Genomic DNA, 26933 nt, shown 5'->3' with positions numbered 1-26933 from the left:
CTCTGTGAATATACCTCCCCTGAATAAAGCATTCATCTCTCTTAGGCCAGTGAGAGAGTGGCTGTTTAGCCACTGGCTGCTGAATGGCCTGAAATCCCACCCGTGTGCTATTTTACCACTTAGACCCTCTGGCTGTTTGGATTACTGGGAAGCCGCCTGTGTTACAGAGGAAATAATCCTCCAACTTGGTATCAGACCTGAATTTGAGACTTAAACTTTTTTTGCTACTTCTGTGATCTTGGGCAAGTCATTTCACCTCTCTTTGGGAGCCTTAAGTACTTAGCTACTCGTTTGATCATTGTGAAGTTAATTGAAAAAGCATGTGAAAATGATTCCCAGAGTGTTTTCCTCTGCACGTTGTCCACTTCAGTTCACTTCACAGTATGAAGGACACTTCATAGTATTGATCATCTGTTCTCTGATGTTTACCTTGTGTTAGGCTTTATGGTCTGGCCCACCCCACCTTTTCTTACCATACGAATTTCACATTTGATTTTTGGGTTTTTGGGTAGGCCGTCAGGTAAAAGAGAGAGAAGTGGATTAAAATTCTCAGAAAGAAAGTTTGGGGATTACCTGTTTATTTAAATGAACCATCTGTTCATTCGTGTGAGCAGTGTTTTATTTATGAAAACTGAGGTATAAGAAATGAATTATGGTAAATTGACAGATGTTTTTGCGTTAGTGGACACATAGAAATATATTGAAGATAAGCGTGGAGAATGGGGAGGGGTATAACATGTTAATAAATGTATCATTGGAAAGACAACAAAAGGAGAAATGACAGAAAGTTTCCCACAATAAATAGTGAGCTGGCAGGACTATACAAGGAGGAAATATAGTCAGACAGTGCTGTTAAGCCCATGTAATATAGTATGTGATGTACTGTTAAAAATGGATGATCTCATCTGAAAGTTTCCCCAACTTTAGAAAATCCGGCAGATGAGAACATTGCCATTCGTTTTTATTTTTATTTATTTTTAATTTATTTATTTTGAGAGAGAGAGAGAGCTGGAGAGCAAGTACGAGGGGGGAGGGGCAGAGAAGAAGGGAGAGAGAGCATCCCAAGCAGGATCTGTGCTGTCAGCATGGAGCGCGACGTATGGCCATATGGCTCAAACTCACGAACTGTGAGATTATGACCTGAACCAAAATCAAGAGTCGGATGCTTAACTTCCTGAGCCACCCAGGTGCCCCAAGAACGTTGTCATTCTGAGAGCTGTTCAATCTCAAATGATTGATAAAATGTTGTAAACATAAATAAGACTGTTGATAATTTGTAAAATTTTACTTGAATTGTTTTAAGGTATTTCTTGGTCCTTTCATGGTGCTCTGTTTAATCTTTCCTTAAAATAACTCCATTGACGGATACATTATCAATCTTTTCCTGCTGTGTGCTGCGTGGGCTCCAGTAATTTCATCACTCCCTCATGGTCGTGGGGGCAGGGGAACCTACCCCCTGCCCCATGTAAGCTAGTATACTTCAGCAAAACCCTGGCAGTTTATAATGTATAATATGGATTGCAAATAGAATTAGTTTTTGTTTGTATAATCAGTCCACTTGATTATCAATTTTACTCTCTTCCAGAGAGTAATATTAAAAAAAAAAAAAAAAAAACCTCCCTTGCTAAATGGTCTTTGTCAGAGCACAATTTATTTAAAATATAATCAAAACAAACCAAAAACAGTTGCCCTAATTACAGTACAAGAGAAATTTATTATAAATTGGGAACCACAACTTTTTAAGTGAAATCTGAAATTATTTTGACTTTTAGGTAAGTGCTAACAATGAAATGAAATAAAACAAAACATAATCTCAGAAAGAACTAAAAATAGTTGCATGTAGAGACTTAAACTTGTTTTGGATAATTTGAAACTTAATCACATGATTATGACTCACTGGAATAGTTTCAGAAAAATTGTAAGGGGCGCCTGGGTGGCTCAGTCGGTTGAGTGTCCGACTTCACCTCGGGTCACGATCTCGCGGTCCGTGAGTTCGAGCCCCGCGTCGGGCTCTGGGCTGATGGCTCAGAGCCTGGAGCCTGCTTCCGATTCTGTGTCTCCCTCTCTCTCTGCCCCTCCCCCGTTCATGCTCTGTCTCTCTCTGTCTCAAAAATAAATAAACATTAAAAAAAAATTTTTAAAAAGAAAAATTGTGTAGAAGGTAGGCATATATACTGATTATTCTTTTTATGTTAGTGTGTTTACTACACCGATTTAGAAAAATTCCTTCTAATTTTCAAAAGGCTTTCATATTTGGTTTTGTGATATTGTAAAATTCTCTTAGAGTGGGTAGCATGATTGTTATTTTAAAATATTAAAGATGAATATGGCACATTCAGAAAACCTACATTAAAGTTATCAATATCAGCTACTGGGAGAATAAAATGAGGCAAACGTGAACTTTGTTTTTTGTTGCTTTGTTTTTTACAAAATCAGGAAAAATGTAAAATGGTTATTCCAACAAGAAATACTGTAACAGGGAAAAAAAATGTAGTTTCATTTTATTGGTGTATCTCTTGAGCAGTGCTTCAGAATTTTCGTCAAGCTACCTACCAAATTGACACTTCTAAGTGACCTTTCCAATCTGAGTAATTACTATTTACTCTTTCCTGATGTGATTGTAGTGTGGAGTCCAGTTTTTATCTTGGTACAACAAAACAGTGAAACAGAATGATGGGCTAATGATTGAACCAGAAATTTGCTATTAAGCTGCAAGAAATTGTAAAATAAGAAAGCTTGATTTGGCAGTTGGTCAATAAGCAATTTTCAAAACATTACCAGATGTTGAAAAAAGCACTGTTCTAGCTGTGTTTGGAAGTTAGACATATAGATAAGGTATGTTACATGTATTTATATTATGTCTATTAAGCATGTATTGTATGTATATTATGTAATATATTTTGCTTTGTAAGACTCCTATCTGACTTAATACCTATTATGAGCCTGACACTATTCTAGGTATTCTTATTTTGGGAATGCAACTTGGAAGATAAAGTCTTGGTTTTACCTTCATTGAGCCTGGTCTGGTGAAGGAAACAGGCAGCTGACATTTAATTGTGATAAAGTGTAATGAATGCTGTGGAATCAGCCAGAACATTAAACAAAGATGAAGTTAAAAAAGAAAAAAGCAAAAAAAAAAAGAAAGAAAGAAAAAAGAAAGAAAAAAGAAACACTTCCTGAAGGAAGTGACATTAACTGGAGACTCTTAACTCTATAACTAGAAGTTAGCCAGTCCAAAAAAAAACCTGGAAGGGCAGAGTATTTTAATAGCTGAATCTGCATGGTCAAAGTGATGTCCTGTGACAGTCACTGAACTCAGTTCAGTTTACTGTGGCTGGGAGGGGGTGGGGGGGAGTTGGCACGCATTAGAATAGGAGTGGGGTGGGAGATTGTGAAAAAAAATGAGTCTGGGAGATTATCTGGAGAATGGTCAGTTCTGTGTCAAGTCTTGCCTGGACTGTCAAAATAATTACTTAATTGGTGTCCCCTCCTCGGCCACTTCAGGAGCCCTTGGACTCCTGTCTGATGGATTCATGAAGTACAGCTTTGCTGATGCGCTGATGATACCCCTGGCCCGTCAGTGGCTCTGCTTGGCCCGTAAAAGGAAGTAGACAATCTGTAACTCAGTTTTAAAAACTGTCCTCAAACTAGAGTCAGACTACTTTTCATACTTATTTCTCACTTGATAATGCATGTATTATTTGTCATTGATGCTTCAGACTATTTCCTCTACCTGGATATCTTTTCTAATGCTTCATGTTTAAGTTCCACCTGTTCTTCAAAGCTGTTATCTGATTCTTCTAAATGGAAGCATTGTCTTTTTTTTCCCTCAAGTTATGAGAACTCTTTATCTGAATGTTCCTTATCACCCTTTCTGCCTTCTATCCTTACCTAGTTATTTACATACATGTCTTATGTCCCTTCATGGAATATGTCTGATTCATTTATTGTCTCCGCTGGCCCATAGCATGGAACATATGAGAGCTGTCAGCAAATAGATGGTGAATAAATGTTTAAATGAGTTATTCTAGAAGATATTAAGATTTAATATGAAGTATATTCAAAGTAACACTTTGATAACACTTGACAAGGCAACAGCTTGCCCTTCCTTCCTTCCTTCCTTCCTTCCTTCCTTCCTTCCTTCCTTATCCATTCATTTCCTATCTTCTAACTTACTCTTCAGTTTGATTAGGTGACAATGATCAGTTCTTCTTTTCTGCTTTCCCTTTCATTTGTGTCCACATATGTGTGTCTGTGAACATGAACTATATTTCTTATCAAGATATAAATCTAGTTCTTTTAGAACAATTTCATAGACCTTCTATGCTCTGTTATGTTTGCAAGAAACACAAACCCTTCTGTTTAACTTTTGATAATTTCTAATGGGGGCAGCACATATTAATTTCCAGTTTCTATCCCTGGATTATAGTAAAATCATGTGTTGTATCTGCAGGCAAACAGCAACAACAAATTAAAGTTGCCCCCAGGCCCTAGATTGTCTACATCCCGCCTACCCATTGGGCGGATGCATGCTAACTCTGATGTGTCTAGTACTTCCTAACTTCACCACTTCACATTGGTGGGGCCTTACATGGGATATTTAACCTCTGAGAGCTTCCGTTTCCTCATTTGTCATAGGAGGCTAAGAAGAATCACTTTTGGGATTGCCTTGAGGGTAAATGATGGGTATTATTATGAAAGTTAACAACAGACCCCTGAATTACCCCTGAATAGGACACAGAGGAGGTCACCCTTAGAGAAAGGATTCTATCCATTGTAATGGTCTTCCAAAGCAAAATGCAGTAATCCTGTGGAGACCTCTTATCTTCTTATTTGAAAATTTATGACCTACTAGTTTACCTTCATAAACCTTTACTGCAGCTATAAAAACTTTAACTTTAGCATAGCGACTTATAATTGAGTCACAAAAGCGATACTGTCAAGATAACATAGGAGCCGCCTAAGACCTCTAGCCTCCAATGGATGAGAATGAAAGGAAATGTCTAGGACCATGCAATCAATATCTTTGGTACACTCTTTCCTTAGTGTACCATCAATGTTGAGAATAATACTTAAGGGCTGCTCTCATGGATACATTGATGATGTGGATCCCTTTGAGCCTCTTTTTCTTATGAGCTCTTTGCTTCCTGTGAACAAGGTGTTCAGAAACAGGTGGTGCTGGTTTGAGGCACTACGACTCTATGCCCAAGGGAACAAAAGACAGCAGCTCCTTTGGTGCAGTCCCTTGTCCTTTCTACCACTGAATAGGAAAGGAGCTGTGAAGAAAACAGTCTAGAGACAGAAATGTCAATTAAGGAATAGTCAGATAACATTAGCAGTTGTCCTGGAGTTATTGGCCAATACCGGTTTTACAAGAACTATGGAAAAGGTTGTAATTGATGTGTATATGAGAATGCAGATTGGTATATATAGACTAACCAATGGTCCTGAGAGTAGCAATCATTAGAATCATCTGAAAGCTTGCCTGGGATCCAGCCAAGATCAATTAAGTCAGAATTTCTGGGGGTGGATGCTGGGTATAGAAATTTATTATTTATAACATGCATCCATGATTGAGGACCAATGGCCTAGGCCTTACAGTATTGTCGCAGTGAGATGATAGCTGGGACATCGAAAATGCCCTCCCGTGTCTTAAATTGCTTATTCATTCTACAAACATTTACTAAAAATGCTTAGGTTGCTAAGTTAGATTTAGCCCTGTCTTTAACAAGTTCTTAATCTAAAGGGGTAGACAGACTTGTAGAAATTACCTGTAATACAATTTGACAGGTGCTGAATTCACTACAGTGAGTTTATTCTATCTGGCAGGAAAGTAAAGAGGAGGAAGGAAGGGACAGTGAGAGAGAAAATGTCCCCAGGAAGTGACATTTGAAAGGGTCACCTCTCATAATTAAATTTAACTTAGGAAAATGATTCGCTGTTATTATCTATTCCTTTTAAAATGCAGATGCCCAGTCTCCTAATGGTAAGAGAAATGAGCAGTAGTTGAATCTTACCTTGGGCATTGGGAAAGCTTTCTCATAACCACCCAGGGGTTAAGTTAGTTGGATACAGTTTCACACATGAAGGCGCTGTTTGGGCTGGAAGTTGAGTACCTGCATGAGGTCACATAGCTAGTGGGTGGGGAGGTCCGGTGAATCCAGGTCTCCCTGGCTCCCCTGGATGTTTTTGGGCTGGACTATACATTTGCCATCTTCAGCCATGAGAGGCTTAGTGTGAGTTCTTTAGAAGAGATTCTGTCTCGATGGTGAGCTGAAGGAGTATGGAAAAGAGGAGGTTGAGGGAAGAGAAAGGATGTTTTCGAGCGTGTCCAGAGATATGGGCTGAATAACAGGAAGCAGGGGCTGCAAGGTTGTAAAGAACGTGCTAGGAGAGTGAGAAAGTAATTTCTATTTCCTGAGTACCAGAACATAGTCGAGGCCCTTGTGTACATTCTCTCCTTTAATACTTACAACATGCCTAGGATGGTATTCTTATCTTCATTTTTATAGAAGAGGAAGTTGAGGTTTAGTGAGGTTGAATAGTTAATGCAAAATCTCACTGCTAATAAATATCAAAGTTGACATTTGAACAAACAACTCTGTGATTTCCAGCTCATGTGATGTTAACCATTGAGCCGGGGCTCAATTGCTTTTTTTATGTCAAGTCCTGAGACATTTCCTGTGTGCAGATCTCTAAGGCCTGTAGATGAGAAGCTTATGCCTAACGAGCTAAGGACAAAGATAAATCCAACAAGTGCAGTATCTTATCTGGGTGGGAGCAGAGTACAAAGATGTGGTTTGGTAACGGTAGTAAGAAGTTACCTGAAAAAGGAACAGATGGGAGGAGACTAGGGAAAAAGGGAAATATAAATTGATGAAGAGAAAATGGGACTGTAGTTTGTGAGTTGAGAGAGGTCCTGGAGAAGATGCAGAAGAAATCTTTGAGAACGTTATTGGACAGATTATCTTCTATTCTGAAATATAGGCAGGACTCATTCACTTGGCAAACAGTTGTTGGGCTTATTGGCCTGGCCTAGCTGGTGAGCACAAGGTTGAGTCAGGACATTGCCTTCTGGAGGCAGTGGGCATGGGAAGAAGGTGTGTAAAAATGCACAGTAAAGCCGTGTGATACTGTTAGGAGAGAGGCATGTACGAAGTGCCAAGGAAGGTAAACAACCATTGCTACCAAACACCACTTGCTTTAGCCAGGGGTAGTGCGTAAAATCCGTGCATTCGTTGCTTTACCCACTCCACTGCACCCAAGCCTGGAGTTTAGCAGATCTGGGCTTTCGGCCTAAATGTTGTTGATATGATAGCAAGAGAAAAACATCATGTGACAGCAGCCTGTGCTTTTCCCTCTTAGGTTCACATTCTGGCTTATTAAAAACCAGTGTTGCCATGGCTGACATTCCTGGGAGGCCCAACATCTCCATACTTTGCATCTTAAATAAACACTTAAGAATACGCTTTGCAGCCTCCGATCGCCTTTTAAATTTTTTTTTTTTCAACGTTTTTTTATTTATTTTTGGGACAGAGAGAGACAGAGCATGAACGGGGGAGGGGCAGAGAGAGAGAGGGAGACACAGAATCGGAAACAGGCTCCAGGCTCCGAGCCATCAGCCCAGAGCCTGACGCGGGGCTCGAACTCACGGACCGCAAGATCGTGACCTGGCTGAAGTCGGACGCTTAACCGACTGCGCCACCCAGGCGCCCCCCGATCGCCTTTTAAAACAGAGCAACCTTGTGATGATTAAGCTTTTTCAAGGGCCTGCGTTTAAGTGATGACTTCAGTACCCTTCTGTCTTAAAGAGTCATCTTATACACGTTTGTAAGAGTTCCATAGTTCCCAGACATCTCTTTTCACTTGTTTGTTTATTGGTAACATGGATCCGTTCTCACAAAGCTACTGAAGGATACTAGAACATGAATTCCCTCTCAAAATTCTTTCTCATAATTCTCTCCCATTTTATCCCCAGTGGCAATTTTTAAGGAACTTTTGTTGAGTGTCGTTTCTTTATAGATATTTGGGGACCTGCCTTAGAAAGCCAGTGGAATTCGGTGGGGGTAGAAGTAGGGTGATAGAAGAAGACAGGCTCAGATCACCTGTGTGGTGATACTGCTTTTTTTATTCAAGATTTTTTTTCGCCCTTCCTGCCTATGCTGCTGCAGTCAGCATCCAATAGAGATGTGTTTTGGGCTCGTGAGCCAATTGTCTTTCTCCTCGCTGCAGCCTGAAGTCTGAGAGAGGGCTGATGGCTGTGCACAATTTTAGCAAATTGTCATGGGGACGTGGGGGGAGGGGTGTGCTTCACCCACAGGAACAGAGCCAGTGTCATTGAGCACATTTTGTTCAAGTACAAAGTTGATCTGTCTGAAGGAGACAGTGGTCAGCAGTGGTAAGGACCTTTGTCGCCTCACCTTTTCTTCGTTGCTCTGTCATTGTTGTTTATGTGAAGAAATAGCATTTAATCGCTGGACTTGAAACCAAATCTGTGAGGTCAGCAAACGACAGCATGTATTTTCAGTTAGGGAATCCCAGAGGTTACAGAGGAGTCTGAATGAAAAACTGGGGAGAGAAAAGGTGTCTGATATTTGGCAAAGACAATGACATCTCTGAAAGATTAGAAAACAGTATAGTGCAATAATTTCTGCATGTAATTGACAAACAAAATTTTGGACATCTGTTACAGTTGAGAGAATTATCTAAGCACTCCTCATATGCGTAGTATATACTCTCCCAACTAGTGGACATGGATGAAAGATTTGCAAAGGAAATGTTGAAATGGGACTTTGACAATATCGCGTGATATTATTCTTTAAAGTTTATCATAGCTAATAAATATTTTAGATATGTAAAAATATATTTACATATTTTTACATAGCTTGTTTTAGATATGTAAAAATATATTTGTAGGCACGTATATCTAGAAAGTACAAATACAGCAAATGCCTCATAAATACAAGGTAGTGTTGTTGTTATTCTTGAGCTGACTTCACCAAAATGTTTTGCCTCTTTGATTTCCTTTAGTTTCTGTTATACTGCTGAATAAGAAGACTTGCCCCTTAAAACCTGCCATCCTTTCAATATCACTTATGTTTTTCATTTTATATATATGTAAATAATTTATATATATAAAAATATATGTGTACAGCTATATATGTTTAAATATACATTTATATATTTAAAGGTATATTTATATAAATATACATTTATATGTGTGTATATGTAAATATATATATTTATGTATGTATGTGTATATATAAATATATATATTTATGCATATTATGTAAATATGTATTTACATGTTTATACATTTATGTTTGTATAAATATACATTTATGCATTTATATTAATATGTATTTATATATGTTTGTATGTATATAAAGAATATATACCTTTTTTCTATATATAAAATCACCTTTTCGTTGGGGCGCCTGGGTGGCTCAGTCGGTTAAGTGTCCGACTTCAGCTCAGGTCGTGATCTCGCGGTCTGTGGGTTCCAGCCCCACGTCGGGCTCTGTGCTGATAGCTCAGAGCCTGGAGCCTGTTTCAGATTCTGTGTCTCCCTCTCTCTGACCCTCCCCCGTTCATGCTCTGTCTCTGTCTGTCTCAAAAATAAATAAAGGTTAAAAAATAAATTTAAAATCACCTTTTCGGGTCACCTGGGTGGCTCGGTTGGTAAAGTGTCTGACTTTGGCTCAGGTCATGATCTTGCAGTCTGTGAATTCGAGCCCCATGTCAGGCTGTGTGCTGACAGCTCAGAGCCTGGAGCCTGCTTTGGATTCTGTGTCTCCCTCTCTCTCTGCCCCTCCCCTGCTCTCGCATGTGCTCTCTCTCTCTCTCTCCTCTCAAAAAAATAAACACTAAAAATTTATTGAAATCACCTTTTCTTTATTTGTGATATATCCGATATCCATTAGTATATCCATTGATATACCCAAATATCCATTTGCGATGTATCCAAATCACAGAGACCCATCAGGGGACTCCATAGATAATCCAAGAATCTCTTGCCTCTCTAGGTGTCTAAATGAAGTGGATAGCGTGAAGTAAAATTTTAACTTGTTTGGTGTTGAGTTGTTTACTACTATTGATTCTGTAAGTCCTGCTGAGGGAGAAAAAAAAAAATGAATGACAGATGAACTGAAATTTATAAGGGAATCTCCTGGTTTCCATTACACGTTGGAAATACTGCATGGATTCGTCTTCTCAGAAATTAGTGGTTTATACTGTGAAACAACTTTTCCTTTGTAGAACTCAAAGGGGTTTGAAGCATTCCTTCAGTTCTGACTTATTCTGGTTAGAGTCATCTATGTTTTAGTGTCAGCGTGATTCGAAAAACATACATACGCACATACGTACGTACTTGAGCGTGTCAAAGTGGTCATCAGTATGAAAGCATACTTCCAGCATAGTGGTGAAGAGTGCCAACTCTGTGGTTAGACTGCCTCCGTCTAGTTATGTGCCCTTGGACAAGGAACCGCCCCCCCAACACACACACCTTTGGAGGGGTATTTAAAGATGGGAACTTCTGCTTTGCCAGTGTACCAGGAACTGGAATAGGTCTATAAAGGACTGCTCAGACAAGTTTTCCAACAGATTGTTAAGGAAAAAGTCTAGGCATTTGACCTAAGAAATTTACCTTTTTTTTAACCCTCAGGAAGTCCGTAGAAATGTAATAAATACATACTGTCATGTTGTAATCCACATAACAATGGTATGATGAATTGGGTACTATTTGTAAAACATTTTATGTTTCTCAATTGAAAGGCATGCACTACAAATAGAGCACTAAATTTTATTATGTAAATGCTAGAGTTTTTAATTATCAGCCAAGATTGGAGAGTGTCTGATTTGGAGGCTGTAAAACTTCAGAAGTGTTTCTGCTACAAATAGTTTAGAAGTCTGACAGTTGCTGCACGGAGAAAATAATGAAGCAATTGAAAAAATAATAGAAACATAGTGATCTGGCATTTCCAATTTTATGATGCCATAAAAAAGCAGCCAAGATATGTTGGACTGTTTAATGATGCTGGCACCTACCAAATGTCACTGGGCTTTCACAAGGTCATGGAGACTCTGGTTTGACTCAGGGAGGTTGGCCAGACCCATGTTGGGAACGCAGGAAGACCGTGGAATAGGTGGAGACAGTAGGTGCCAATTAAACCCTTCATAGCACTTCATGCAGTAAGTTACACACTTTTGTGGGAGTCTGTGAGGTGGAGGAGGCCCCGGGTAGAATGAAGAAGTGAGCCCATTTCTTCTTCTGGCATGCTGCTGTAAGCATTTCTTCACATGAGATCTTTGTGGGCCCTCACTGGGGAGGCTGAAGTTTCTCCAGAGGACTATCTGCTAACACTGTGTGCTCGTCATACTGTTGCTGTCACTGTTGTACGTATACGTGATCTCTCACTGACAAAAGCTGCTTGGAGAAAGGAGTGGTGTTTTTGTAACAAGAATGTGTGTGATTTTGTTTCCTTTTTCCCCTTTTCTGCCTCCTCTGGCTCCTAGGCATTACGTAATACTTCTCTAGATGTGTAGAGTTTCAGTTAGGCCGTTTTCAAGATGATTAATGGGAGTTGTGCAATTAAAGCTCGTAAGTTCTCTGGGAAAAAAGTCATAGTATCCCGATGTTTGAGTTAGAGTGCACGGAGTTTGCGTCAGCATTCAGGATATTTTGGGATATTGTAAATGTCACTATTGGTTTTAATGTCCAGGCATCTTCAGCATCACACTTAGGAATGTTCTATGAAGTAGTGCCTAGCACACCCTCTGAACATGAGCTAGAAGTGTCTAACCTAAAATTGCTGCTTTGAGTTCACATTAGACTTTGATGAAAAGGTGTTTAACACAAGTGAAAGTCTGTTAACATTCTTTCACGTTCTTTGAGGCCATGGCAAAATGACAGATTTAAACTCAATAGATTGTGTATGTACCTGTGTTTGTATTTTTCTTTCTTTCTTGTTCTGGCAGTCTCAAACGTTGTTAAGCCACAGTCAGTGTGTATGTGAACATGAGCTTTCACTGGGATCAAGAAAGGGAAAAATTTGGGGCGCCTGGGTGGCTCACTCGGTTAAGCGGCCGACTTCGGCCCAGGTCATGATCTCGCGGTCCGTGAGTTCGAGCCCCGCGTCGGGCTCTGTGCTGACGGCTCAGAGCCTGGAGCCTGTTTCAGATTCTATGTCTCCCTCTCTCTGACCCTCCCCTGTTCATGCTCTGTCTCTCCCTGTCTCAAAAATAAATAAAATGTTAAAAAAAAAAAATTTAAAAAAAAGGGAAAAATTTAAGTTGGCTTTCTGTTGTGTTTCATTTGAAAATATGTTGTATATGGGGTAAAATAACTTAAAAGAAATTGAGAATATTTCAGTAAAAATACATGCATAAATTTCTGCTTTTCTCTCTCACTGATAAGAGAAATTTTTCCCAGCTCTTGTGTTGACCTGAGCTCAAAGCATTTGGCCTTATGTTGATTGGATGAATGTAGAAAGTTAAGCTTCAAATATTGATTAGTGTTGTGCTGTTTACTTCATGTTAAGTTTAGAAGACTACTGATTAAATACCTAGGAAAATAAAGGGAGAATTGACTCCTTTCTTCATGTTCTCTGAGAATTCTAAGCATTTGTTCTTGGTGTTACTTGAAAGTCCAATGAGGAAATTCAAACAGGAGAAATAGTGTTTGGCTTAAGAATATTTTCTTGCCTTTCCACATGATAAAATCTGAAATAGATACAGGGTGAAAAAAAAATCCCATTTTGTTTTCTGGATTAAAGCATGATAATATTTGAGAATAAAAAGTGAATAGGAAAATTACTGTTAATATGTGAATATTATATATTTGCTATTTAAAATATACTACTTAAATATAGTAAAACATAATATTGGTTTATTAAGAGTATATATACTATGTGTGTTTATAATATAGTATAGTATACTCTTTATGAAACACAACACAATAAAACAATAACATAAAATCAGTAAAAATCTTCATGGAGACATTCTAAGAAAAACAATGAAAATATCCTTTCGACTACATTAGGAATTTATACAAATGATAGTTAAGTGTCCCTTTAGGTTTTATTCTGTCACTTTCTAAAAGTCCTTATGTGGGGGCGCCTGGGTGGCTCAGTCGGTTAAGCGGCCGACTTCGGCTCAGGTCATGATCTCACGGTCCATGAGTTCTAGCCCCGCGTCGGGCTCTGTGCTGACAGCTCAGAGCCTGGAACCTGTTTCAGATTCTGTGTCTCCCTCTCTCTGACCCTCCCCTGTTCATGCTCTGTCTCTCCTTGTCTCAAAAATAAATAAATTAAAAAAAAAAATTAAAAGTCCTTATGTGTTTTTCCAAGTAAAACATGAAATACAAATTTTAAATCTAATATTCTATGTTTCTTAAATTTGCAACAAGAGCAGAATTGCCAGTTTGTAATACATATGCTGCTCTTAGAAATAGGTACATAATTGCAGTGAGTATATATGTGTGTGTATATATATAATGATTTACATACATGTGTATACATTTGCATAGGACTAAAAACAACATTAAGCACTGGGTCCACCAGAATTCAGGTGGTGGTCAGAAATTGTTAATTATTTTTCTGAGTTATCTGGCTACTTAATTTATCTTCCTCAGTAGCTTCTTTTTCAAAGTAAGGGGTATATGTCTCACTTTCATTTATCCTGAAAGGACTTTCTGTAGGGAAGTAAAACTTTAAAAAATATACGTCAGCATATCTGGTATTGTAGTTAACAGGTGAATGACACTATTAGTATGATTTTGGAATATAATTATTTACTTTTTTTTTTGTATACCACAGTCTGTATTTGCTTCCATTTCAAATAAAAGACAAATAAACACTGAAATTCACATATTCATACCTTGAGAATTTTTAGAAGCTGCAGCTATTAGAATTTGGCAAAATTAGAAGGAATAACTGGTCAGCCACCCACTCTTTTTGAGTCCAGTTTTATAGTAAAAATCTATTATCTTATGTTTGAGAAAGCTTCCAGACACTTACATGTAAGTATGAAGATATTTAAAGCTAATTACAAATAGCTTTGGGTTGGCAGTTTTAATTATGTGTGTTCCTTTTCTGGACTGAATGTTTGTGCCCCCTTAAAATTCTTATGTTGAAGCTCTATTTCCCCTGTGGCTATATTTGAAGATGGGGCTTCTAAGGAAATAATTAAGGTTAAAGTCAGAAGAGTGGGACTCTGATCTGATAGGATTAATGTCCTTGTAAGAGATGCCAGGGAACAAACTTTCTCTTCTTGTGCGTGCATCAAGGAAAGGCTGTATGATTAGAATAGCAAGACGATAGCTGTCTGCAAGCCAGAAAGCACTCTTACAAGAAACTGTGAGAAAATAAATTCCTCTTGTTTAATTCAGTTGATCTATGGTATTTTGTTGTTACAGCCAAAGCAGACTAATATAGCCCCCATTAAATTCCATTAGGTATAAAACAGTGGTTGACTTTTTACTGGAGATGATTTTGCCTTTCTCTCACCCCCCAGGAACATTGGCAGTATTTAGAGACCATTTTCATTGTCATAACTGAGGACGGGAGTGTGACAGGCATCTAGCAAGCCAGGCATGCTGCTAAGCATCCTACAATGTACAGAACAGCTCCACAACAAAGCCTATATGATCCAAAATGTCAATAGCGTTGAGATTTGGAGACCTTGAGATTCCTTTTAGGATGTATTTGTTTCTGTATTTGTTCCTGTAAGCTAGAGCAAGTCCTTTATGGAGGCAAGTAGATTGTAAGGAAACATACATCCAAGACCAACACAACATACCTGTGTGTTAAGTACAGTTATCTTATTTTCAATATTTTCAAGCCAGTAAATTCATTTCTAGAGTTAAACTCATATTCACCTAAATGAAAACAAAACAGTGTATATGGGTGTACATGCATGTGTGTGTGTGTATAATTTTCTCTCAAAACTTAATCATGTTGTAAACTGATGTACAGGCGCTTGGGTGGCTCAGTTTGTTAAGTATCTGACTCTTGATTTCAGATCAGGTCATGATCTCATGGTTGTGGGATCAAGGCCCCCACATGGGTCTCTGTGCTAACAGCATGGAGCCTGTTTGGGATTCTCCCCCTCTCTCTGCCTCTCCCCTGCTTGTGTGTGCTCTCTCTCTCTTTCCAAAATAAATAAATAAACATTGAAAATAAATAAACTGCCATAAATTTCCTACCATCAGAGGCTTGTAATTTTAAAATAAATATTATATATGTAAATTTATTCACCTTGCATTAGGATTGATAATTACAAATTAGCATGGTAGAATCATAAGAAACATTTTTGGAAATGCATGAAATGATATTTCTTGACTGCCAATTTTTTCTCCTTTGGCAAAATTTTTGTGAGATATTTGTATCATCTTAACTGAAAAAAAAAAAAAAAAACAGTAAAAATTTTCAATAGGAAGCTACCAAATTCCTTTGCCAGAGTTTCTGGCCAATATCTGAGCAATGAATATCTCTGGAAAGTGCTTCAGATACATTGGTAAAAATTGTTTGTCCAAAGGAAATACTGATTTTGTTTTAACAATTGAAATAAATGGTTACAGTTTGAACAGTTTTTCCTGGAAACCAATAGTATTTCCAGTGAAATTTGGAAAAAGACTTATGTGTATTAGCTGGTACTCCTATAATTTTTTCATTGCCCCTTTATTTCCAGAGTCTACCCAAATATGACCCAATAATTTTAATTCTACCACATAGTTACCGTTTGGCAGCTTAAAAGATGTCTTTTTACATTCTGACGTCATAAATCACAGTATTCCTTTTATTTTAGATTGAAGAAGTATAGTTAAAAATAGAAAATTAGTTCTAGTTTTCAAATAGAATTTTGATTTTTTTGTTTTAAGTTTAGCCAGCTTTTAAGTAAGATGTTTCATTTTTTTGTTGTTAGCTACTTCTTAAATATTAAAAATAGCTGATAGTTTTCTCATATTTGAATTGCCATCTGTAGTTTCATTCAATTTTATATTTATTCTTCCATTCTATTTTTATATCTCAATATATGCAGCATATAGTATATATACATTCATATCATTTTAGGTATGTACCATATATGCTCATACTATTAATTATTTAAAAGTGCACATATTATTAAACTCTAATGTTTAATCAGGCACTTATTTTGAAGCTCACACAGTTAATCTAAACATAGGCTTTCTTTGTTATTAATCACAAAATTTTGCCTATTTCAAAAGCTAGTGAGAAAATCCTTAAATTCACAATTGAACAGTTTATAACTTCAGATATTAAAGACTTGAGGAATTGATCTCTTGAATGATCATTATCGATCTCATCATACAGTCTTTTAAGATTACAAGGGGAAATTTTTAACTTTTTTGGAAAGATTACTTTTAATTTAAAGATGTAGAAAAATTATTGGAGAAAAATGGACTCAATCTGAATCGATATTTTACTGAACTTCCTCTGTTCCCTTAAAATATACCATATATGCATTACAATGATGTCTTTGAAATCTGTGTTTAGTTAACCTATAAAAAGCCTTTTTGAACGGCGTCTAAGGTATTTATGGCATGGACTCTATAAAGTGGCCTGCTAGCCAGCTGGACAGCTTACTGAAAATAAAGTGTCCGTGTAGTCAACAAAAGCAAACCACAGGGACGTAACAGTGTAAGAAATGTATTAGATTGGCTTTTTTTCCGTACTGGATGTGGCAAATACAGAATGATCATTAAGGGCCAGGCTAATATTGTATTATTGATGATTGACAGGCATTGTCACTGGGTTGTGCTATTTGCATTATTTTTTAGTACTTTTAATGGAGACAGTGCGAAATTAAGCAACTGCTGTTTGTTATTAGCTTGAGAACTTTAAAAAAGAGAGAAAAATAATTAACATTTATTGACAGCCTGTTAAATCAGGAACCACGTATGCAGTTGGCCCACCGTCTTGCTCGATTCTTATGTATCACCAATGAAATCAATGGTATTGTTGCAATTCCACCGGAAAGGTATGGCCACTCAGAGAATTTAACTCCCACAGGGTCACACAGCACGTAATTAACAAAGCTGTTCTTCTGCTCTTTGAACCAAGCTGTGTTGGATAAAATGTACAATTATATGGCAATAGGTGAAACTGCATAGAGCAATCAAAATGGAATAAAATCTACTTTATATTTATATGTTGGCATTAATCCTAGCAGCCCAATTTAATGTATCTTGAGGTGAAATCTCTTGATGACTTAGAATATAGTTCCTTTATAAAAATTTGCATGTGTGAGGGCTAGATGCGGATTAAATTTCTGTTCTTAGATTTTTAGAATGTATTGTCACTGTATAGATTTTAGACACTAAATACATGGAATCTCTACACAAATCTTGTTTCATCTCTGGTGAAACTTATAAACCTTCTATTACCTTTTGTCCCTTTATTGTGGCAAGCTTTATGGGGTGTTGAAATTACTGGCCTCTGAATAAAAGCATCATTAAATTAGTGCAGCTAAGAATCAGTTTGGTGTTAGAGTTAGTTTTCATTCTGTTATTTTCATTGTCCCAGAATTGAGTTAGAGTAGAATTCACCTTTAAGGATTTATTAAGAAGTGTTCATTCATTCTTTTGTAAATGCTTATTGAGGTCTGTTGCTGGGAACTCAGATGAATCTGGAGAGGTACCCATGGTGTACTTACCTTAATTCTTTTTTTAAAATATTTTAAAGTTTATTTATTTATTTAGGGGGAGAGAGAGAGAGAGAGAGAGAGAGCGAGCACAAGCTGAGGAGGGGCAGAGAGAAGGAGACAGAATCCCAAGTAGGCTTTGTATTATCAGCACAGAGCCTGAGGCGAGGCTCTAATTCTTCAACTGTGACATCATGACCCCAGTTGAGGTCAAGAGTCAGATGCTTAACCAACTGTGCCATTCAGGTGCCCCTACCTTAACTCTTTATTAAAGTTTTTTTTAAGGTCTATTTTATTTATTTTGAGAGAGAGAGAGAGAGAGCGAGCAAGCACAAGCAGGGGAGGGGCAGAGAGAGAGGGAAAGAAAGAGAATCCCAAGTGAGCTCTGTGCTGACGGCTGATAGTGACTGATGCAGGGCTCATACTCAAACCACAAGATCACGACCTGAGCCAAAACCAAGAGCTGGTCACTTAACCGACTGAGGCACCCAGGTACCCCTCCCCATTTTTTTCCCTGTCTTAAATCTTAACGAAAGATTTCTTTCTCCAAAAATTCATTTCACCAGAAATGCTGGTGATGTTCTCCAGAGTTTTAGGCAATCCTCTAGAAGAGGATGTTTATTCTAACTTTTTCTTGACCTTTTTATTTGTCAAACCACAATTATGCAGCAGCCCAGTCAGCATTAAACACGTTTTGAACTCTCTAGGAAGCTGAGTTTATCTAATGTCAATTGCAGAGACTACTCTGTTTTTTTTCCACACATGTCAATGAAAAATTCATGTGGCTTTGCAGAATTGTGTTTTGTAGTGGTTTTTGTTGTTGTTGTTTGGTGTTTTTGTTTTTGTTTTTGCTACATCAGAATAACTTGGAATACTATTAAAATGCAGATCCCTAGGCCCCCCAGGTCTGTTGCCACAGACTCTGGAAGAGGCTTGCTTGTCTGCATACTTTTTCACAAAATATCCTCAGTTGACTCTTAGGAACATAGCTTTTTGAAAGTGAGGTTTTAGTGCAATCGAATCAAGCTGTGCATAGAAAGGTAGCATATGTAAGAAATGCAATAGAATGACATTTTTCCTGAATGTAGTAAATACCAAAATGCAAACCACAGGTCTGAGCTTCTTTTAAAAGGTTTGACCTCTACTGACATGGAATATATATAAAGCCCATACGATTTCTCTCCTTCATTATTTCAGTCTGTGCTGTGTTTAGAGGTAGAAGGGGCTGGGTGGTTTGTGTTAAGGGAGGCGCTCAAAATGAAGAGTTTATGAAGATTAGTGTTAGTATTGGCAAGGCCTGATTCAAGGCCCAGGGCTCCCTCTGTGCTTTTTATGGAGCTATAGAAACTGATCTGAGTGAATTGACAATAACTAAATCCTCAGGGTGAAGATAACTCTGCTTATTTTCACTTGTAAAGATCCAATATTAGTAAGAAATATGACTTGGAGATACTGAGAACCAGAATTTCCCCTCGAGCCAAGCTGTTCTTTGTCCTGAAAAAGCGGGTTTTCTCTAGAACACCTCACCTGGAGAGCCCTGAAATCAATTAAGTGTTTGTTATCCATGAACTGATTTATGTTGGCCAGTCATTCTCTGTGGTCGGTCTTGTGACTCAGTGTGTTTTGGGGTAGTTTTTTGTTTGTTTGTTTGTTTTTTTTTTATAAAAGTTATTTTTTGTGTAAATGCTTTCAAGCTGATAATATACTTGTGATCTCAATCAAGCATGATTTCATACAGAATAAGTCATAGATCTATAAATGTTCCTTTGTGAACATATCAATGTGCATAACGAAGAGATATTATAAAAATGACCTTCATGTCAATATGTTGTTTTTCTTTTGTTGGATATACAGTTAAAAATGTGGGGGTGCGGATGACAATAGCACCTCCTGACCTTTACCTAGCTCACAGAGTGCCATGCAGTACCAAGGGCATGACGTATGCGTTATCTTCTCTGGTCTTCATAATAAACCCGTGGTGTAGCTTATGTAGCAATTTTGAAATGGATGAAAAGCCTGAGACTTAAAGAAAGTTTTTTTGTGCAATTCGTACTGCTGATGTGTAAGAGACCTCGGCCTCTACCCCAAGTCTTGAGAACTGTACGTTCCTTGGTATCAATTACTGTCCTCTACTGCCTTCTGGTTTAAAAAGTATTATTAGTGATGCTTTATTCCATAAAGCTTGTTAAAACATGAAGCAGTATCCTATGACATTAGCCCTGTGCAGAAACTTACTCCTAAAAACCTGAATCAAAACAAGCCAGAAATAGGTCATTCAAATTAGGGTTGTAACAGATTTTTATCACAAACATAAGCATGCTGAGTCAGTGTACAGTTGAAGATCAAATTATGGTAAATGGATTTTTCTTAGAAAAATCAAAGAAGGCTCAGCAAGGTGGTTGACGGCTGCAGTTAAATAATGCTTTGACACTCACAAACAGTTCCAATTAGATTTATTGGTGAGAGAAGTTGTCAAGGTAATAATTGATGAGACCTGTTACTATAAAGACTTGACAACATATTGAAATAATACGGAAAGAGTGAAATGAGGATAGTATTGAAATGATATGAAACAAATCCCTCACAGTATTGCATATTATAGACTTTAATATATATTTTCTTTTTTAAAAATTTTTTGTAATGTCTATTTATTTTTGAGAGTGAGACAAGCGACAGAGTGGGAGCAGCAGAGGGGCAGAAAGGGAGGGAGACACAGAATCTGAAGAGGTTCCAGGCTCTGAGCTGTCAGCGGAGAGCCCGATGTGGGGCTCAAACCCATGAACCATGAGACCGTGACCTGAGTCAAAGTCAGATGCTTAACCAACTGAGCCAACCAGGCGCCCCAATTTAATACGTATTTCCAATGAGAAGAATCATCCCCAAAGGAAGGGTTTTTTCACATTTCTTACTTTATAGCAACTTATTTTGTCTGTCCATTTTACTTTGTAAATCTTTTGGAGGGTAAATATGTCTATTTCTTACTGTTGTTTAGTTCTTGGGCAGTGGAGACAAGACTTTGAAAGGTTAAACAGGCTATATTTTCACCAGTGTTTCATTGTACTTAGCCATCTGTATATACAGTGAGAATATGTGGGAATTTTTTTCTTTTCACCTGTAAGTTTCTTAATATATGGGCTTGTAAAGCTTAGTCGTAATTTAATTTGGTTATGAGATACTTGTAAAGGTATTTAACTGAAGAGTCAGTGTGCCTTGAATCCTCCCAGTTCATTTCTTTGGAACTCAATACGAGTAAAAATAGATGTTCAAACTTCATGATTCTTTTGGGTTCGTTAAAGTTAACCAGAAGATTTGCAAAGAGCTAATATTCTTTATTTGATATTCTTTATTTTAATATTACCCTGGCAGTTTGTAGATTTTTAAACTCCAATCTAGAAATATCAGGGCTAATATTAAAATAATTTCCTGTAAGCTTCAAAACTTTTTCAAGTGTCCTAACACCTCATTTTGATAATACATTTGGGTGAATTCATTACTTATTCCAGATGTACTATAAATTGATATGGACAGTGCAGTGTGTTAGAAACCCATGGTAGATCCAAGTGGTAGGTTTGCATAATTTTTATTTTTTAAGATGTGTCATTGTAATCTTTTTTTTTTAAGATGGTATTTTCCGCTTTTGTTTTTTAGGGTCGTTGCTCCAGGGAGAACTGCAAATATCTTCATCCACCCCCACACTTAAAAACGCAATTGGAGATAAATGGGCGCAATAACTTGATTCAGCAGAAGAACATGGCCATGTTGGCCCAGCAAATGCAACTAGCCAATGCCATGATGCCTGGTGCCCCATTACAACCTGTGGTAAGCATGTTTTCAGTTCTCATTCATTAGGTTTGTAATTCCAAGTGTTCAATTTCAGTATAAAGTAATGACTGCACTTCATCAAGTGAACATAGGTAACAGTGTCAGTTCTCCAGCATTTTCTAGCAAAATTATCAAGCAAACCCGGAACCAGTTTTCACACTGTGAAGTTACTCATCTTGTGGCCAAGTCATGTGGAAATTTACATCAGAGCATGCTTTCCCCCTAAAACTCTCTTTATGTTAAATCTTATGATTGGCAGGTGTTAAAAGGGTCATCAGACTCACCAGTATAGTCTGTGCATTTGCAGACTATAACGGCAATAATAATTTTAAAATTTGGTATAGATCATCTTTAATTTTGAGAAGAATCTTCCTTTCCTTCTTTCCTTGAAGAGTATCTGTTGCATAGCTTGTGATTCTTTTAAACTCAGATTGCAATTATTTTGTAGTTACAAATGCTAGCGGAATTCTAACAGTGGTGAAACAATATCATACACTTGCAAGTCTCATTAAAAGAGAACTAATCGGTGGGGCGCCTGGGTGGCGCAGTCGGTTAAGCGTCCGACTTCAGCCAGGTCACGATCTCGCGGTCCGTGAGTTCGAGCCCCGCGTCAGGCTCTGGGCTGATGGCTCGGAGCCTGGAGCCTGTTTCCGATTCTGTGTCTCCCTCTCTCTCTGCCCCTCCCCCGTTCATGCTCTGTCTCTCTCTGTCCCAAAAATAAATAAAAAACGTTGAAAAAAAAAATTAAAAAAAAAAAAAAGAGAACTAATCGGGAGAGAAAGAAACTCCCAGGGCTTTTAAGCAAAGAGCTAAATATTCTAAACTGTAGGTGATCATAGAGATTTAATGTTTACTGAGCAGGATATGTGAATAACTTTTGATTCTGAGCACATATTTATTTACTTGGGGTTCGGGGGAGTATATATATGATAAATGACTTTAATAACCTTTACCCACATTTACTCATAAAAATGTAAGGTTAATATCCTAAGTAATTTTAGATTGCAAAAGGTGTCCTGATATTAATTGTGATCTAGTAATTCTGTATTTAAATGCATGTTAAAATCTGAAATGATGAGAATATATCTGTCAGTAATTTATGTCACTAACTTATATGCAGTATTAGAGGGTTATGGAAATGTGAAGACCCTTGGTTTTCTGATATGCTAATTGTAAGCATGTGTGCTAATTTTTTTCCAAATACATTTTAACACCTGAACTCAATGTAATTATTATTCTCTCTTAGAACTTAATGCACCAATCATTCCAAAAAAGAGGGGGGGATTGCATTTCGAGGTGGGAGGGATCTCCATATCACATCGGCAGTGATACCAATTATCAGTACTATGCAGTTGAGGTGAGAGAATATTATAATTCTGTGTCTGTTTTAACCTGATTTTTTTTCCATTATTGGGAACTCAGTTAAAAATATGATATCTTAAATTTATTTTTGTGATATCCGCTAATATTATATCTGTACTGGGATAGCATGAAGATTTGGTTAAAGAAGTTTAGTTATGATCATTCTTGGTAGCATAAAATATAGGATAAGAGCTCTCTTTTGCAACTGGCTCTCTCGCACAGTTTCAAAGATCTGATAAATCCTTGGGGTGGCTACTACTTTAGCTGATAGAAGATCTCTCATTGATGTGAGACACTTTGTTCCACTTAAACATTTAAAGCCTGCTTAGCACCAGTCTCTATCCTCTCTGTGACCGGGAGCACCTCGAGGTCAACAAGTGTAATTCCCACGCTGTGGAAACCAGTGCTGGCCATGGCAGTGAGCAGCTCACTGTGAAGCCTTGGCCCATCTCCTGAGTTAGTCCTTGAGCTCTACCCTCAAGGCCATTCCAGGGTCATCACGTGGGTAATCCTGGGACGAACCGTAAACAATGTTTATGCTCATGTCTGTGAAATACAGTAACAAACGTGGTGTTTATGAAATCACGAAATCACAGTTTCTGAAACCATCAGAAAAATCACATTTTCTGGTGGTTTTGGTGGAAAGTTCGCTGCTTCGACAAAACATTTATTTATATTAGTTGTGAGCACATTCAGGCTTTGTGTTAGTTTTCCCTGATATGACTAGATTTGAATGTGGAATTACCCTTCTGCTACAGGCATCCTGAGATCACAGTCTAAAAATAGACTCTGTTCAGGGTGACTTTTTTGGTAATAAATATAGAAGTCGTTTTAATTATTCAATTTTAAAGTATTTGGGGCTTTAATGACTGTGGAGAAGGCTTTAATCCAGGAAATTTGCCTTCAAAACCTCACCTGAGACTTTGCGATTCTTTGTGTAGTCAGCCCTGTTTTGATGAGGGTCATGATACAGAGATTCGGAAATAAATGAGATGGTCATAACCAGCTGCTTACTGGAACTTTAATGCTGGGTCTACAAATAGGGATTATAACAGGGTTGGAAGCAGCCAGGATGGCTGCTAGGACAGATGTTAGTGTTTGAAGACAGAGCACAAATGTGGATCCAACCCAGGTAGTGGTTCTATCAAAGATGATACTGTGAGCACATCCTTAATAGCAGGAGGAGTAGGAATGTCTGAGTAGTTTCAGGATTTGTAGTCAAGTAGGTGAAGCATCTTAGTTTTCTTGGGCTAACCAGTTTGGCCCCCAAACCATAGCCTGAAGGACCACAAAGAGAAGGAGCTGGGAAGCTCTAATCAAATCCAGAAGCATCTCCTATCGTGCCTGGCATATAACAGAGATCAAAAATTTCTTGATGAGTGAAAGAATAAAGTAAGGAGTTTCCTTCCCCAAATACAAGGAAGAGAGCAGAGGTTTGTGTTAGTTTACCTGCCCCTGTGATTCCAAAGGAATCATGAGCAGGAGCCAGAGTACAAGCCCAATTATAGAGACTGTGGCATGGAATGGGGCATATGGTCGGATATGTGTTAGCAGAGGCAGCCAGGGGCTTGGTGAGAGTACCGCTGAGACCAGGCAATAGCTACTATGTCCCTCAATTGGGTTTTCCTCTTTTCATAAATTTTCAGAGACCGGGTCTCTCAATTTAAGATCTTCAGAATATGACCTTGGGCTGACTTGGGGAATTCAGGGATTTATAGGAGAGTTTCCTGTTTTTGTGGACTTTATGATGTTGTTATGAAATGCACCAAGCCAAGAACCAGAAAGAGGGCTTAACATTTTGGGAGCAAAGACAACACTCTAAGGGCATTTACTGCACTCACTACTTTTTGTATCAAAAATCCTCACAACCGTCCTATAAAGTAGATATTATTATCTCAACTTCAGCAATAAAGATACAGAGGTTCTGAAAGGTTAAATAATTTGCATAAGGTACATGGCTCGTGTGTAGCAGGACAAGGATTTTATCCCAAGCTGTTCAGGTTCTGGCATCCATGCTGTAGAAACACTAGTGGGAGACATCCACCAACCACAGCTCTGAGTCCGTGGTTGATTCATTGGAAATCTCTGGCCTTCTTCAACATACAGTGAACATTTAAAATATATTTTCTGCAAGTTCCTAACAATCTTCTAACACAATTGTTCCCATTTTGTAAGATGAGAAAATAAGTAGTTGAAAATAACAAATTGAATTTATCTCTGTCTCCTCCCTAAAATTTGCATAATAAATGATTAAATAACTGCCATTAATTCTATTATCATTTCTAAGCCCCTAATAAAAATGTCAAAAGATCACATTTCTCCTTATTATATTGATATTTGAAGATAAATGGAAGACCTGTAGTACTTGATTACCCAAATTTTAAAAATTAAGTATTTGTATTTTTTTCTAACTACTACTTTAAAAAATGATTGCATTGCCATGCACTGTCTGATGTAAAGATAATCCAACAAGAAAACCAAACAACCTAACCAAATATAGACCGTATCTTGTGGCTCACAACTCGGAAGCATCTGGTATATTTCTTTGGTCCATCCCAGAAAGGTGTCTTCAGAAATTCTGTTGATTCCAGCTGTCATTGCCCTTGAAGAACTCTGCATAAGTAGTGGTTATGGAGAGCTGTATCTGAGCTCTGGAGTCCCACCAGCAGTGACCTCATCTGCCTTTCTCTGTGCTCTCCAGGGATAACGTTGGCCATCCATAATTTCCAATGGCAGCTTCCCTTCAGGTACACACACCTAGCCGCCTTGAGGTACATAACTCAAGTTGAATTACTGTGCATTTCATGAATTTGAAGTAGTCTAGGGATAAAGAAATTCAGAGTTACTGCACTTAGCCAAAATCTTGGAAGCTTCCTTGCAGTTCCCGTCGCCTCACCTTTGCTGTCACGGTGTTTCTTTGTCACAGCAGCTGGCAGTTGAGTGCTGAAAGCTTTGAAGTCATCATTTGTTACATGTCCAGGAACACCTAGAGTTCTTAAATTGGCTCTTAGTGCTTTACCTTCCAGTGTATTCAGCTAGTGATTGAGATAAGGCCACTTCATGACCAAGTGTTTCTGGTAAAATGTTTTCCACGGCCGTCATCCTGAGTCGTGCTCCCTCCACCTGCACTTCCAGTGGCTGTTTCGGTCAAGGAGTCTGTGCTTCCTGGAGCATCTTGACATTGGCCCAAATCTTAGGGACCAGGCAGTATGTGGTGATACCTTTTTACTTGATGGGCCAGACGTCAGTCTTCTTTAAGTGTTATTACTTCATTAAAACTGATTGAAGGGTAAGGTAAAATTAAAAGTAAAGCCAGGTGGTCATTGTGATTTGCCCAGTCAGCGAGTCAGTCTAGAAGCGGACTTTACGTAGTATTTCTTATTTTAATTCCAGTCATATGTTGCCTTCTTATAAAAAAAAAAAAAAAAAAAAAAGACATCGCAATGTGAATTTGTTGAGAATTTCCATTAGCTTTTGGCCATTTATATGCAAAACAATTGTTTACAGAGACTTCTGTAGCTCCTGTATAGGATTGTGTATACCCAGAAACATGGTTTTATACACCTTGATTGTGTGCTGTCGAGTAAAAATAAAGGTTTATTCTTTTACTGCTTGCAGGATCAACCTTTACAAAGACACACACACACACACACACACATGCACGCACAAGTAAAATTGAGAAAAATCTGACAAAATTTGTCTTCTGTAAATTGCAACAGACACTGATTAGATATTATTTATTATTTGCACTCCATTAACTTTTTGTTAAAAGTCACAAACGTTATATGCAAAATAAACAGTGATTCACATCATGTATTAAAATAAGTTAGGGCCCCTATGCTATTTGCAACATTACAGCATGGTAATAATATATTACTGAAAAAAACTTAGCTCAGCATAAAAAAATAAATCATACTTTTCAAACAAGCATACGAGATAAATTAATGATTAAATTTTCAGGTGTGGAGGAAGTAATATGAAATCTCTTCTTTTTTTTTTAATGTTCAAACATCTATACTAGAAAACATTTAATGCATTTGCTGATTAGTTTGTGTGCTGGAGAAACCAGTTAGTAAACCCATTAATAC

The 26933-nt window shown here is 37.8% G+C and overlaps 1 protein-coding gene across 17 annotated transcripts in view; it reads left to right on the top strand.

Annotated features, from left to right (window-relative positions):
• Window positions 1-26933, top strand: part of MBNL1 (muscleblind like splicing regulator 1) — a 206159-nt gene that overhangs the window by 142185 nt on the left and 37041 nt on the right. For 15 of the 17 annotated variants that reach the window (XR_008422555.1, XR_008422554.1, XM_053903704.1 and 12 more), the window contains one exon: window positions 21310-21480. Coding sequence is in view for 15 of the 17 variants with exons in the window: in XM_019439947.2 (XP_019295492.1) it covers window positions 21310-21480 (171 nt within the window). In the remaining 2 variants the exon portion in view is untranslated. Of the gene's footprint in view, window positions 1-8289; window positions 8399-8481; window positions 8500-21309; window positions 21481-26933 lie in introns of those variants that run through there. The other 2 variants (XM_053903705.1, XM_053903706.1) reach the window with 2 other exon arrangements.

The sequence above is a fragment of the Panthera pardus genome, unplaced genomic scaffold (assembly GCF_024362965.1).
Source record: "Panthera pardus isolate Hobbes unplaced genomic scaffold, ASM2436296v1 HiC_scaffold_16, whole genome shotgun sequence".
Classification (NCBI taxonomy): Eukaryota; Metazoa; Chordata; class Mammalia; order Carnivora; family Felidae; genus Panthera; species Panthera pardus.
The sequence above is the reverse complement of the archived record's forward strand: the minus strand, read 5'-3'. Positions and strand labels throughout refer to the sequence as shown.